The sequence below is a fragment of the Callionymus lyra genome, chromosome 10 (assembly GCF_982586985.1).
Source record: "Callionymus lyra chromosome 10, fCalLyr1.hap1.1, whole genome shotgun sequence".
Classification (NCBI taxonomy): domain Eukaryota; kingdom Metazoa; phylum Chordata; class Actinopteri; order Syngnathiformes; family Callionymidae; genus Callionymus; species Callionymus lyra.
The window spans coordinates 28,023,607-28,038,000 of record NC_141827.1 but is presented as its reverse complement, the minus strand read 5'-3'; the positions used below and the strand labels follow the sequence as shown (position 1 = coordinate 28,038,000).

Below are 14,394 nucleotides of genomic sequence, written 5' to 3'. Positions count from 1 at the left end.
CAACATCATTCACTGAGATCATAAGCAACACATACTGAGGTGAAGAGTTTTAATAGCCCGTAGTTCGTAAGAATTGTAACAGGAAAAGACAGCGAGTGTCAAACCACAACAAAAAACTCGACCAGAGTCATCACTCTATAAATAAGTGAACTTCCATCTGAAAAAATGCACAGGTCGCAAAAAGTGAGATGTTATAAAATATAAAGATGAACTATATGCGTAAAAGCTGAAGTTTAAGATTTTTATTACAATGTCAAAAATTGAATTGAGCACATTATTCAATTATTTCATGCAATTATTTTTACTTCTTGGGATATATAAAGTGTAAGCATATACACTTTGTTAGTTTAATATAAAACATGTTAAGTGATTTTTGCACAAATGATAACCCAAAGCCTCGTTCTGATATCCAACAGATAGATAGATAGATAGATAGATAGATAGATAGATAGATAGATAGATAGATAGATAGATAGATAGATAGATAGATAGATAGATAGATAGATAGATAGATAGATAGATAGATAGATAGATAGATAGATAGATAGATAGATAGATAGATAGATAGATAGATAGATAGATAGATAGAGAGAGAGAGAGAGAGAGAGAGAGAGAGAGAGAGAGAGAGAGAGAGAGAGAGAGAGAGAGAGAGAGATAGATAGATAGATAGATAGATAGATAGATAGATAGATAGATAGATAGATAGATAGATAGATAGATAGATAGATAGATAGATAGATAGATAGATAGATAGATAGATAGATAGATAGATAGATTAGATAGACTTTATTGATCCCTCAGGAGGTCTCCTTCGGAAATTGTTTAAGGGTTATATTAATTAATAGCCGTTTAAACATTTTAATAACCAATAACTTAAGAGTTGGAGGTCAATCTTTATAATTTTATATATCGAATTTTATATAGAATCGATTAAGTCTTCCTTATGCACTTTTTAAAAGTGTAACTTATAATATTATTATTATAAATCTTAAATAGCATTACTTGTTTGGCTTTTGTTTTTTCTTTTCCAATGGAACTCGTATCTCTTTCAAGTCCCTTTAATGGTCTCAGCTACTGCCAGGTCAGACATGTGGCTGTTGGTGTTCACGTTTGTGCCAGTAGAAGGCGCTGTCGCAGAGTCTCTGCTCGTAACGACGAAGACCAACAACATATTTTGGGTCTGGACGACAGAAAAGCTTATTTTTCTCTTTAATGCTGGCTGTGTCATGTTTAATGCTCACATGTTCGTCAGCAGAGTTCGGTGCTAGAGGTCGTTTCGCGAGGGAAGTGTGAGCGAGTCCGACCGGATGCAGTTGTGAGATAACACGCGTTCTCCTCGAAACATTGGTCGATCATTCTTCACCTCGGAAACATTGTTTTTTGGGGGATAATGGCTGTTAATAAAACGTACGTGAGCATAGCTTATGCCTCTTTTGGGGTGCTCATGGGCTTCTCTGCCTTCCTGGTGTGGAACATCGTGTACAAGCAGCTGTGGACCGGAGCCATGGGTGGACTGTCAGGTAAACATTTGTTTGGACCCAAAGATCTCCTCAAACTCAGTTTATAGCAGAGAACAAACTGTATTTCTTCATAGCAACTCAGGAGGGGACTTTGTATGTCTAATGTGGGGTTAACGTGTACGATTTGGGCTTTAAAAACCTTTGATAAAACAAAATGAGTTAATCATCCATTTGTGTATTTTTTCAACTCATTTTGATTTGGTTCATTTAAATGTTAAACTTGTTATCTAACTTGCAATGTTTCAGTGATTCTGTTGAGCTTATGTCTGTCTACGTTGTAAAAATATATATTTATAATCCCTTCTGTGTAGTTTACAGTGCGTATACTGTATATGTTACTTGTGAATCACAAATAAATAATGACTTGTCATGTCACAACTTAAGCTCTCATTAATAGTTACTGCCTCACTAGAGATATTAGATAAGTTATCTGAGCACTCGACTAGTATCTCGGAAGTACTGCTCCAATCCCTTTTTTGCTTGATAATACTAAAAGAAAAACAACAATGTTGACTTGTTTATTATTAACTGGTTGCAGGTAATGTTTGACCAGGACACACAAAACAAAAATAATCTGAATGTGTCATAGTTTAACTTCTAGTCATGTGTTGTGCAGGGATCATCCAGGTCAAATTCAAAGTGGAACCTGGATTTAAGAAGTGAGCATGATTGACTCAGCAGTCGTTGTGCAACTTGCTGCATCATGTGTTTGTCAGGACTGCAGACTCACGCTGATAAACATTACTCAGGAATACTTTTTAAAAAAAACATGTTTTTTGAAAGAACTGACATTAGACATAACTTTCATATAGCAAAATATAACAAATATAGCAGTATAAGAAATTATTGATACACTTAAATGTTTTTTTATGATCAACAGTAATGTATCAATATTAAAAAATATATAATAAATAATAATTTATACCCTTAAAACGTTTTAAATCTTATTTCACATTATTCACGGTGTTTGTTTAAGTTAATTTCTCACAATTAAACTTAAGGCTGCTAGAAGTTATTACCTCAGCCAAACCCACAAGAACCTGGAGATAACTGAGGACAAGAGGATACAGTCGACTCCAAAAGCTTTTTAAAGCTGATGTTTGGATTTTTTACAAAACAAATGAAAGCAGTTATGACTTAATCAAGAGTCATGTGGTCTGTAAATTCTGCAACACCAGAGTCAAGTACTCGACAATACTACAAATATATACTTGTTCTTATAAATCGTACAATATATCGTATCGCCAGATTCTTGAGAAACCCTACAAATGACACGTTTAATATATCCCTCCATGATTTGACACACAACCAGATCCTCGCATTTTGAGACAAAATCTGGAACTGATCTAATCCGATATTTCAACTCCACACTCACTTTTACACATATAAACTCAAGCTGCACGGTGGACTGAGAAAATAAACATACTGTTAATCATTATTAGAAACAGGAACTAATCCACAAGTGCTTCTGTTTCTGCTCCACATTTATAATAAAACATGCGTAATGGTCATTATGCTAGAATTAAGATTGCAAACATCCGTCAGATGAATTCACACATGTAAACATCAGCAGATGATTCTTAAACACAGTTTTTAAGAAATTGCTTTTTAGGATACCTCCAGGATACCTCCCCATTTTTCCTCCAACAAGCCATCACACTTGTGTTGTCTCTCTCCCTCAGGTGTGCTGGCACTCTGGGCCTTGATCACTCACGTCATGTACCTGCAGGACTACTGGAGAACTTGGCTGAGAGGCCTAAAGTTCTTCTTCATGATGGGGTCTTTCTTCTGTCTGCTGGCCATCGTCGCTTTTATCAGCTTTTTGTCCATCGCCATCCACAGGAAGGAGTGTAAGTTGATCTTTAAGTCTGAGGTCACTCGTCTTTTCATCAAACACTTAAAAAAAAATGTATTAAAGTGTATTTGAATGAATCAGTTTTAATACAACAATTTATGTGAAGTGACAACATTGTGACTAGATACGCACGAGCTCGTGACCTTTCATACTTTGAAATTGTGTCACAAGAGTCTGTGACTAAATTGCATGAGTGTTCAGACTAAAACATGAGGAAAATTCACACAAATCGCACAGTTGTTCAAAAATTCTATAATGTTAACTGTTTTAAAAATGCCATTATTTCCGATCCAAAATCAAATATCCCATCTTTTATACCATGTTTTCAAAGCTACATTCGACTGGATCACCCTAAGTTGGATACAGTTTTGAAGATGACCAAATCCATTTTACAGTGATCTTAATGAAACTACATTTGACAATATTTAAATAACAGCAGATTTATTTCAGGACCACCCGTCTAAGCCACAACGAATAACGGATGGACACGAACAACTACCATACAAACATTTTGATTAAATGTGCAATAGACCGATTGAACTTTATTATCCATTTGAAAAATAGTCATCTCTAGTCATATATATATATATATATATATATATATATATATATGATAAAGGACAGACATTTTAAATAAACTTTGTTTGTTTTTAAACTCTGGCGGATTATTTTTATGGAAATATATCTTTTTGATTTTAATTAATAGATGGTGGCCTTTGTCTACTTCATCGCTGTAACAGTTGCACAAATCAGTTGTAAAATATTTAATAGTATACAAACAAAGCTATACAAATTTATTTTTTGAACATTAAGCACATTTTGCTAAGTTTCCTACATAAAATCCACTTTGAAATCCTACTCCATGTCGGATCAGGATAATCTACATTTTAATCAAAGTTATCCAGATCCTACTAAAACCTTTTGAACAACAAAAACATTTTTGTTCGATCCGTAATAAAATAATTAGATTACCTGATGGAATTCAATCTATCCCTTTTAATAACCAACTTTTAAACCAATCTAAAGAGTAATAAGTCTGAGAAATTGAGTGAAATATAAGACACGACCTCTTTAAATCAACAAATGTTTTTCTTCTTTTGGTTTAACATGTGAACACAAAAGTGCCAGATATTATAAAATAATATTTTTTTTAAATGAAGGTACATTTTATTTAAATTGTGTTTAAAACCTTTAAAAAAAACCTGTCATACACCAATACAATTTTTCTCTCTGTAACATTCATGTTTTTTTGTGGCATCATGATTGACTCAATAGTGATTCTGTTTGAAGTTATTGTATCAAAGACGACGAGTTCTGAGGCGGTCCGTCATTGTGTTTCTCTGTGTGTCCTGCAGCTCTGACTGACCCCCGCAGCCTCTACCTGTCGTGCGTCTGGAGCTTCATGACCTTGAAATGGGCCTTCGTCCTGACCCTGTCGGCCCACCGCTACAGGAAAGAGTTTGCCGACATCAGCATTCTCAGTGACTTTTAAAGAAAAAACTTTTTTTTTTAACACGCATGAACTTTTTCAAACTCACCGGAGACCGACGCGTGTGACAGTGGTCAGTGGTGACATGTTCAACAGACCACGTGGACTATGATTTGTTGCATTAGTCGGGATTTGTTGAGGGTTTTCTTTATAGTTTATCGCTGCGTAGAAGTTTTAACGCGTTCATAATGTTATCCACTAGAGGGCGCCTAATGTCCATGTCATGAAGCGAGCACCTGATTCTTGTCTTGTAATCGCTGCTAAGTGTTGAAGGATAATGAGTCCATGTGAAGTTTAAGCAGATGTATCCAAGTCAGGTTCTTTTATGACTATGTTGATTCTCGTGTGACAGAGCTGAGGTTTTTTGGGGTCAATGTGGGTCCTCCAGAGACTAAACCTGCCCGCAGACACTGACCACTGCGGACTCCAGTTCTCGTGGAAAGACTTGAGAAACACTATTGGGCAGATGGTGACAAAACTGATGTATTTTTACACCTGAGGCCAGTTCACCTGCAGGGAAGTTACTGGAGTTGCCATTTCTGTCGTTACTGGTGAAACACAAATGAAAACGACGAACTGAAAACCTCTGAAGCCTCGACACTCTACTGCAACAGTCTGAGAAATCATTGCAGGATTTTGATGCATGAAATGATTTTTTTTTTTTTTAATATTTCTACCTGTCAGTGTGTGTAGATGAGTATTTTAAAAGCTTTATCAGTCAGTTGCCTGTTGGAATTTAACTTTAAACTGGTTGTTGAATATTTTACTACTTTGTTGTAAATTAAATTGTCGTTCATGACTCTTTATTATGTTCATTACAAACACGTTAACATTTGTGCACTCAAATAATTACACGTTTATTCATTTATCAGCCAAGCAAATCAGTTTAGTCCTTTATTTATTAGGATTTCTTTTCATATTTATTTGATTTTAAATGCTTTATGTAAAGGATATTGTGGATGAAGATACAAGGTGATGTGTTCAAATGTGTTTCATTGATAGTTTGTCTTGCTTTAGTTGTGAGTTCCTGATATGACACTGTTTTGACAATAACAAGGTGTAAAAATATTGAACCGTAGATTCTTCATCAATATAATTATCAACATTTACTAACAGATCAACTTAGTGTCACGGTTTATACATCAGGATGATCACCTGGACATCAGTGCACATTGAAGACGAAGCCAACCACACACACGCATGCACAGATGCACAACCAGAGGCAAGCACTCACAATCATACACTGCATATACAGACAGACACAAATGCACACACAGAGACACACAGGGTCATGTATGCACACTACGACACATAAATACAAACACTCGCACAGAGACAGACACACTCACACCCTCAAATACTCACAAGCAGACACACATACAAGCACACACAAACACAGACAGGCGCACATACATACAGAGACAGACACAAACTCACATCAACAAACACACACAAATAAACACACACATTTAAGAACAGAGACAGATACACACAAACACATTCAAGAACACAAACTGACAAACACACACACTTTCAAGAACACAAACAGAACCACAAACACACACAAGTATACACACACACACATTCAAGAACACAGACAGAACCACAAACACACACAAGTATACACACACACGTTCAAGAACACACACTGACAAACAACCACACACACATTCAAGAACACAAACAGAACCACAAACACACACAAGTATACACACACACATTCAAGAACACACACTGACAAACAAACACACACATTCAAGAACACAAACAGAACCACAAACACACAAGTATACACACACACATTCAAGAACACAGACAGATGCACACACACAAACTCATTCAAGAACAAAAACTGACACACACAGAGAACACACACATTCAAGAACACAAATGGATCCACACACACAAGTATACACACACACACACAGACAGATGCACACAAGAAGACACACACACATTCAAGAACACAGACAGACAGTAACACACGTACACACACAAATAAAATAAAATGAACAATAACTTAAAACAAACTTCAAGCAAGGTTTTGATTTTGTTGAAGAGTTTTGTGTTCTCATAGTGATGCTGAACAGGAGGTGGGAAGTTTATTACATATAATAAAGAAATAGAAACAAGTGAAAGTAGAAACAAAGCATTTAAACAACTCATTCCTGAACGAGAGACTTTTTTTAGCTTTTGAAATATCATTGTCAATGTTCATAAGACGTTTAGCTAGAGACACGAACTTCCACTCCAGGGTTAGGGAGTCATATTTTGGGTGTTGCATTCTTCGCCCGGTAATCCAGGGCAGGAGGGTCAGTGTCGGGCATTAGGGTGGGATGAAGTTGGTCTCCCACCTTCTCCCGGGAGCGTTTATGAAGCAAAAACACCCGCAGTAGCGTAAACCCGAGGCCATAACCTGTGCTTTGAAGTCAGGCAATTATTTCATCCGTTCATATTTTTATTTCCCGCCCTCAAAGACAAGCTGCCGAGAGGTCTGTGACGCAAGGGTTGGTAAAGGCCGTCTGATAAAGCCACTTTGAAGATTGATTGAAAAAATGTGCCAGCGAAGTCTGCGGCGCTATCAGGGGTTTTATGCCCCATTAATACTCATTTACGGGATTATGTCGGACGGAAAATTGATCCCATCCTGCAGCTAATCTGCTGTGGTTATCTTCTATTTACAAGACATATCGTGAACTTTGATCAGCGTCTGTCATTATTTCACCTTCTCCTTTCCTTCCTTCCTCCACACACACTTGGTGGTTTTCCTATCTTAATTGTGTTATGCTGGTTTGCCCCCCCAAAAAAAGAAAATACTTATGAGTCTCGTTCCATCAAGGTAATTACAATGTTGTTGTGGTTGCGTTGCCATGGCAACATTTTTTTTCTATCTGGCGGTTGTAAAGCTTGACATTAAAAAACTGAAAATCACTTTCCACTGAGCAGGCTGGAGGCTCTGGAGCTATTAAGTTTAGAGGGGGGTGTGGGGGGTATTAGGAGGGGGACGGGGACGGGGACAGGGGGGGAAGGGGTCTTGTTTTATTCAATTATGGCACTTCTTTTACCCAAATGAAGGACGGAAGTTTCCCCCAGTGTTGAAAGCCGTCTGGCACAATGTGGTGAGACTGGAAACAATAGTTTATACTTCCTCAGCTCCTAAAGATTCTGTACAGATGGAAACCAGAAATGAGTTTGTCTTCACACACACACACACACACACACACACACACACACACACACACACACAGACACACAGACACACAGACATCACGACGAGCACATGTGCCTTCACATGTACTTTGACACGCTAATAGGATTTTTTTATTGTTTCTAATTATAGCAGAAATCCATCTATTTTCTTATCAAATTGTAATTAAAAAGCTTCTAAACAAATTGGTATAAAAAAAATAATATACATCATTCTTTTAAATACATGTATATTCAAGAATGTGTTTGCTTGTCATTTTTACAACAGCAATAATAATGATTATGGTATTCATTATATAATCCCGCAAACAGAATTGGTGTGATGGATTAAAAGGTGTTTTTTACTTTCTTTATTTTCCAAAAGCATTTATCCATCTCCAAAAGTAGATTTCTTATTGATCCATTTATTTTAAATCCACTAAATTAGCCTAGACAAATCACAAGAAAAAGTACATTACTAAAATACCTTCTCAATTGGACCAAAATAAAATTTTGAGCAGGAACAAAACAGTCATAATTATGTCACTCCAGGTATTCCATAGTTGGATTCTTTTTTCACCTGATTCTTTCGCCCCTAGCGGCGGTGACGAGGGAGTGTAGACTCCATCATCACTACAGCGATGTGTTACATGCTAACACACACACACACACACACACACACACACACACACACACACACACACACACACACACACACACACACACGCACATGTGGTAACATCGTGTTAATAGGACCTGGAAAGCTTCTCTTCCTCTCTGTTGTCCATGTTTACAGCTCGCGAGTGTGTAAACATCCGTGCTAGGATTTTAGCTCGAGCCAAAGTTATCATTGACGTGTTTCTGGAAACGAAAGAACTGAGTTAGCAACATCCTGCCTAGTTGTTTATCATCAACATCTTTTCTTGATTCCAGGTTATTTCAATAGTTTGGATTCATCTCCCTCCGCAACGTAGCATGTAGCATGTAGCACCTGTGTACACACACGTGTGAACTCAAGGCCGTTCTTTGATTTGCTTTTCAGCAGCTCTTTCATTCCAAACATTTGAGAGCAGAACATCTCTAAGCTGCATCGATGTTCACTGCTATCCAACAACCTCTGTGTGCACGTGTACGACTCCAGGTGTTGTAAAAATCATTTTATTGCACTTTATTAACCTCCGCAGGGGTCCGGGGCTACAGCTGGTTGCGACCAGAAGGTTCCAGGAAGACTGACTCTGACTCTGTATATATACATTTATATGAGTTTATATGCTAGCTTTGATAACAAAATTTAAAGTATACCTTCATTAAAAGTTAACTCAATGCTAAAACAAAAAAAATCATAAATCACACTGACCATTCTCCAAATAAAAACAGGATAATAATAATTGTACTTTGGGTTGATGTACTTTTCTTTCCTCACTCTGGTTTCCTCCAAATATAAGAATTAAACTCAGGTCGAGTCCAAACCGATCTTATCCGAACTTTGACCAAAAACGTCCTGAACAATTGAGTTTTGAGGAACATCTACCCCACCTTTAATCATTGCCATAAATGGCTACAGGATTAGTTTTTAACATTTGCAAGTGCGTTCAAAATCAAATAGTCGATTAATCTTACTTTCTTTTTTTTTTAAATGCTATTTTTTCCCCCAAAGTAAGCAGTAAAAAGCAAGAAATTTCGCTGACATCATGAAAAATAATTAATAACTACCCTGACTCTCGTCAAAAATGACAAGTGGTTATTTTCTAAGAATAAAGTTCACAAACAATCTAAGAAATTGTATTAAACTCTATAACTTTTTGGCTTTTTCTCCCAATAAAACTAAAGCGTTTACGTAGTTTGTTCCAGAAGATGTGATTTCATTACAATGAAAAGTAATGTAATTGAATTATTATTAAAGATGAACACAGTATTTATGAGCTTCATGTTGTCCTCCCGTCACATCCAGTGATGGAACTTCTTCAGCTGAGCTTAAATCAGCAGCTGAAAAAGTGCTTACATCATCACTTTTTAACTGTGAGCTCAGCATGTGTGTGTGTGTGTGTGTGTGTGTGTGTGTGTGTGTGTGTGTGTGTGTGTGTAGAGGAGCGGCCATGACGTACCTAGGAACTTCTGTGCACATTTACAAAGATTCACAGTTTTCAATCACCCGCTGAACCGTGGGTATTATCGATACGGAGCTGAACGTTTGATCTGAAAAAAAAGAAAAAAAAAAAAGGGAAGCGTCAGAGCAGGAAAAAGAGAGAAAGGAATGAATAGCAAACATCTTGAATTGGTCGAGAACCAGATGGCTGCTTTGACATTAAGAAGCGGCTTTGGCATTTGAAGAAGGCTGCCCTTGAATGGTTTCCGAGGAACTTCCGCAGTGCATGGTACAAAGCCCACAGATATTTAAGCAATATCCATCACAATTTACTGTTTTATTTACAAACTGAAACATGTGTTCCCAGACCTTCTGCAGCCCTACAGTCCCTGCCTATTACGTGCTGATTTACCGATGCACGACCCCCCCTTCGCACCAACGCATCGTTTCATTCTGCCCCGTCCGTCCATCTTCATCATCCTCCCATATCAATCACGAGTCCAAACTTTTTTGTTTGCGGCAGATGCTCCGCTCCCGCTCTGGAGTCCTTGTTTTTCTGGTGTTGTCTGCACCTCCGGGGCCGTCGCGAGTCGTCATCTGAAACATTTTAGAGAGACACGTAGTTGCTGTGCTGGAGCACAAAGGGATCGGCCTTGGCAAGAGGCCGTTTGAAGTGGCTTCACAGGGGGAACCAGAACCAGATCGAGGGATTTGGAAAAGCATAAAGAAACGTTAGCACGATGTTACGTTGGTAAGATGGTCTAATCTAATGGAAGTGGGGATTGATTCGATGTGAAGGCCGCGCGCTTTGAAGCCGTCTGCCGGGCTCTGTTGACGTTTCTAATGCGACGGCTCTGTTGTAGAAACGCAGCATTCCTCCGGAGCTTCGCTGTGCATCTGACACAGGGTCGGATGCGTGACAGTGCCAAATCCTGAAGATCCTCGTTTGACATTTGCACCAGTTCCTGGTATTTAAGAACAGAGATGGAGGCTCGAGCGCCTGGAATCTCCCGCTTAACAAGCGCTTTAGTGTTTTTCCAAAGAGATCCGATGTTGTGGGACTCGATTGTTTTTTCCGTATCGTTTTACATCAGTGGCTGTGTTTACACGGACTGATGCGGGGGCATCAAACTCGATCCTGCGAGGGGCCTCTTATAAATACATACGTTGTATTCTGTGAGCCTCAGAACCATAAGATAAAAAACTCTACTCACACTTTCACCACAAGACAAGTTTTTCTGGTTCAAGCACATTTTCAATACATTCGCTCCCATTTTCCCGATGATTTATTAGCATCTGTAGTATCTATTTCCTTATGGAAGGCTGTTGAGGGCCAAGGTCTGGTGTGTCACGATGTCAACAATCATTATGTTTTTTTAGTGAACATTTGAGAGGTGTTTAAAGCTCTTGAAACGGCTCGATGGGTGATGAGTTTATGCAAATCCAGACTGATGTTATGTGCGTGCATTCGAGTTTTAAAGGTTTTTAAAAGTTTTTTATGACGATTCTCGAAAACTTAATTAACGTGTTGCTTGTGATAAATATACACTGCAACAGTAGCCAAATACTCGATTTGTTGTTTCTGTATATTTCAAGGTAATCAGAATCACATGACTGCAGTCAAACTAAAAGTAAAACAAGTTTGTTCAGGAAAAACTCTTCTTCTTGATAAACACAATTACCTGAGCGAGCTAACATGAACTAGCTTAACTACCTTTGAATAAGTGTTGTGAGAAAATATATAAAATATTCAATGAAATAGCGCAATTTTCTTTTTAACGATAATGTATCGATATTCAACAGCACTGTATCGATTTTATGTTTTTCCTTGACTTTCAACTTATATATATTTTTTGTCATAGGTTTATATTTTAATAAAATAATTCAATTTCATTTTATTAAGATTAAAATATTCTATTTATGTGTTGCAATTAAACCTCTGTGCCTCTACAGCAATAGTCATTACATACTCTGCAGCCAGAGGAACAATGAAATCCCGATGACTGAGGACAAGAGGATATAGTTGATCCCAGCAGGCTTTAATGCGTACGTTTTGACATACTTTGGCTTCAAAACAAATGAAAGTAGTTATGACCTTATCAAGAGTCATGTGGTCTGTAAATTCTACAACACCAGAGTCAAGTACTCGACTATACTATAGTACTATAATACTATCGTTGCTCCTGTATCGTGATGAGAATAACCACTGGATCTGACTGAAGTAGAACTAAATGCAAAGCAGTTCATGAGGAAGCAACAGGTCTTATTTATGGTCAATGGAAACAAGTGTATCTGAGAAGGCTAACATGTACTAGCCTAACTCTTGTGTTATCTCTCTGTCAAGGTGACCCGAAGGCCTGAAAACAAATGTCTTAGTGGTATCCCTTGTGTTTCTTCTGGGTCAAGGTGAACGACCTCCCTGGCTTCCATAAATACATTTGCAGTGGTGGAGGTGGTTTACTTTGACCCAGAAACAACACAAGGGATACCACAAACATATTTGTTTTCAGGCTTCCGGGGTCACCTTGACCCTGAGACACAAGGGTTAACTACAAACCAACAATCAATATCTGTTTTATTTTCTCTTCTCTTCCCTCAGACCCATGATCAAATCTTAGGCCTTTATTAAGTGACCTTGAGTTCAGGAGCTCGTCATCCATCAGACACCTGGAGTAGATCCACCAAACAAGCTCACTCAGCCACTTGCTGGAGTTGTTGTTGGATTGAGTCACGAACAGACGAGAGATAGCGTCAGCTTGCCTCGTCACAGCTGTGTGACGACAGGTTTCAAATGAGAACATGATGTTGCTGATTGTAAACAGACACATGACATGGTTTTATAATCTCCACCTGCGTCTCCTCTCGCTGGCCAAGTTATATTTAGTCAAAGTGCTTCTGTAAACAACAGCTCCAATGATTCCTCCGCAGCACGTTCGACTGCTTCTTGTGCGTCTGCCTACTCACCCAAAAATTCCCATCGGTTTTCCAACAAACTTTAGAACCGCCGACTCAGCAGCCGGAATAACTTTCAATAACCACATACATATATGTCATATATCTCTTTACAAGAAGAGAAAAACAAGCACCAGCCAATCACAAAAGCTGGTTCATTCCAACTTCATAGATGTTCTTGCTTCAAATCCTAAAATAAAAAATCAACCCTTTAAGTAAACTTTATTGTTTTGATTAACTCTCAAAGCACATTGTTCAGTTCTGTATCAGGTGAAGTGACAAAAAAGAGGTGGAAATGATTGAACACACTTGAGACTTGATACAGTAAAGTTTAAATTAAGTTAAAGGAAGATTTAATATTTTTGTCATCATGTTAACAACACTGGCAATAGACGTGTTCTCAGTGTCATATTCCCAACATGACACTGGGATAAATCAATACTGATCAATATTTTTCAGGAAACATTGTCTTACATTTTTTCTTTTTTTAAGTTATTTTATAATTGTGAACTATACACTCAACAAAATATACATTTATGGATCTACAGGGAAACATTCTACATATAAATATTTATGGTGAATATTTTCGTGACCAGTATTATTTGTGTCCTTGTTGTGTCGCCCTAAAGACATATGGAACCAAACTCTAAAAGTAAGTTTGCAATAATAATATTAATACTATAATAATAAGTTAATATACATTTTTTACTGCTCACTCGCGTTGGATGTTATTTACGTAAACAATCCTTGTCGAATACTCCCGGTTAGTAACCACGAACTTGTGTTGTCTCAGTTCACTGTTTTCTTCCAGGAAAATAAAAGTAGCGTCTCGTGTATTTATGTTTAATCGGTTGGTTTATGTCGACGATGCGTTTCATATTCCGAAAAGTTTAGTTGTTGGTTAATGTTAATGCTAATTGGGTAGATCAGACTGTCGACAAGAAAATATTTGTCAAATTGGCTCAATGGCACAACAATGAAATCCTGATGACTGATGAAAAGGATACAGTTGATCCCAGCAGGTTTTAAAGTTGATGCTTGGACATATTTTGGTTTCAAAACAAATGAAAGTAGTTATGACTTCATCAAGAGTCATGTGGTTTGTAAATTCTACAACACCAGAGTACCAAGTACTCGACATTAATACTATCGTTGCCCCTGTATCGTGATAAGTATCTTTTCGCCAGATTCTTGCCAATACACACCACTGGATCTGACTGAAGTAGAACTAAATGCAAAGCAGTTCATGAGAAGGAAACAGGTCTTATTTATGGTCAAAGGAAACACATGTACCCCAGAAAGCTAA

General features: G+C 37.6%; 1 protein-coding gene across 1 annotated transcript; it reads left to right on the top strand.

Annotated features, from left to right (window-relative positions):
* The first annotated feature begins 1,151 nt into the window (after positions 1–1,151).
* Positions 1,152–5,663, top strand: LOC148071314 (heme transporter hrg1-A-like). The gene is made up of 3 exons (XM_087801629.1): positions 1,152–1,520; positions 3,203–3,370; positions 4,731–5,663. The coding sequence occupies exons 1-3, from the start codon at positions 1,391–1,393 to the stop codon at positions 4,865–4,867; spliced, it is 435 nt and encodes a 144-aa protein (XP_087657755.1). The 5' UTR covers positions 1,152–1,390; the 3' UTR covers positions 4,868–5,663.
* The last annotated feature ends 8,731 nt before the right edge of the window (positions 5,664–14,394 follow it).

Coding starts and splice junctions, on each gene's coding strand:
- LOC148071314 (XM_087801629.1), top strand. CDS start 1,391: ATGGCTGTTAATAAAACGTACGTGAGCATAGCTTATGCCTCTTTTGGG. Junction 1,521..3,202: donor AGCCATGGGTGGACTGTCAG/GTAAACATTTGT, acceptor TCTCTCCCTCAG/GTGTGCTGGCACTCTGGGCC. Junction 3,371..4,730: donor CGCCATCCACAGGAAGGAGT/GTAAGTTGATCT, acceptor TGTGTCCTGCAG/CTCTGACTGACCCCCGCAGC.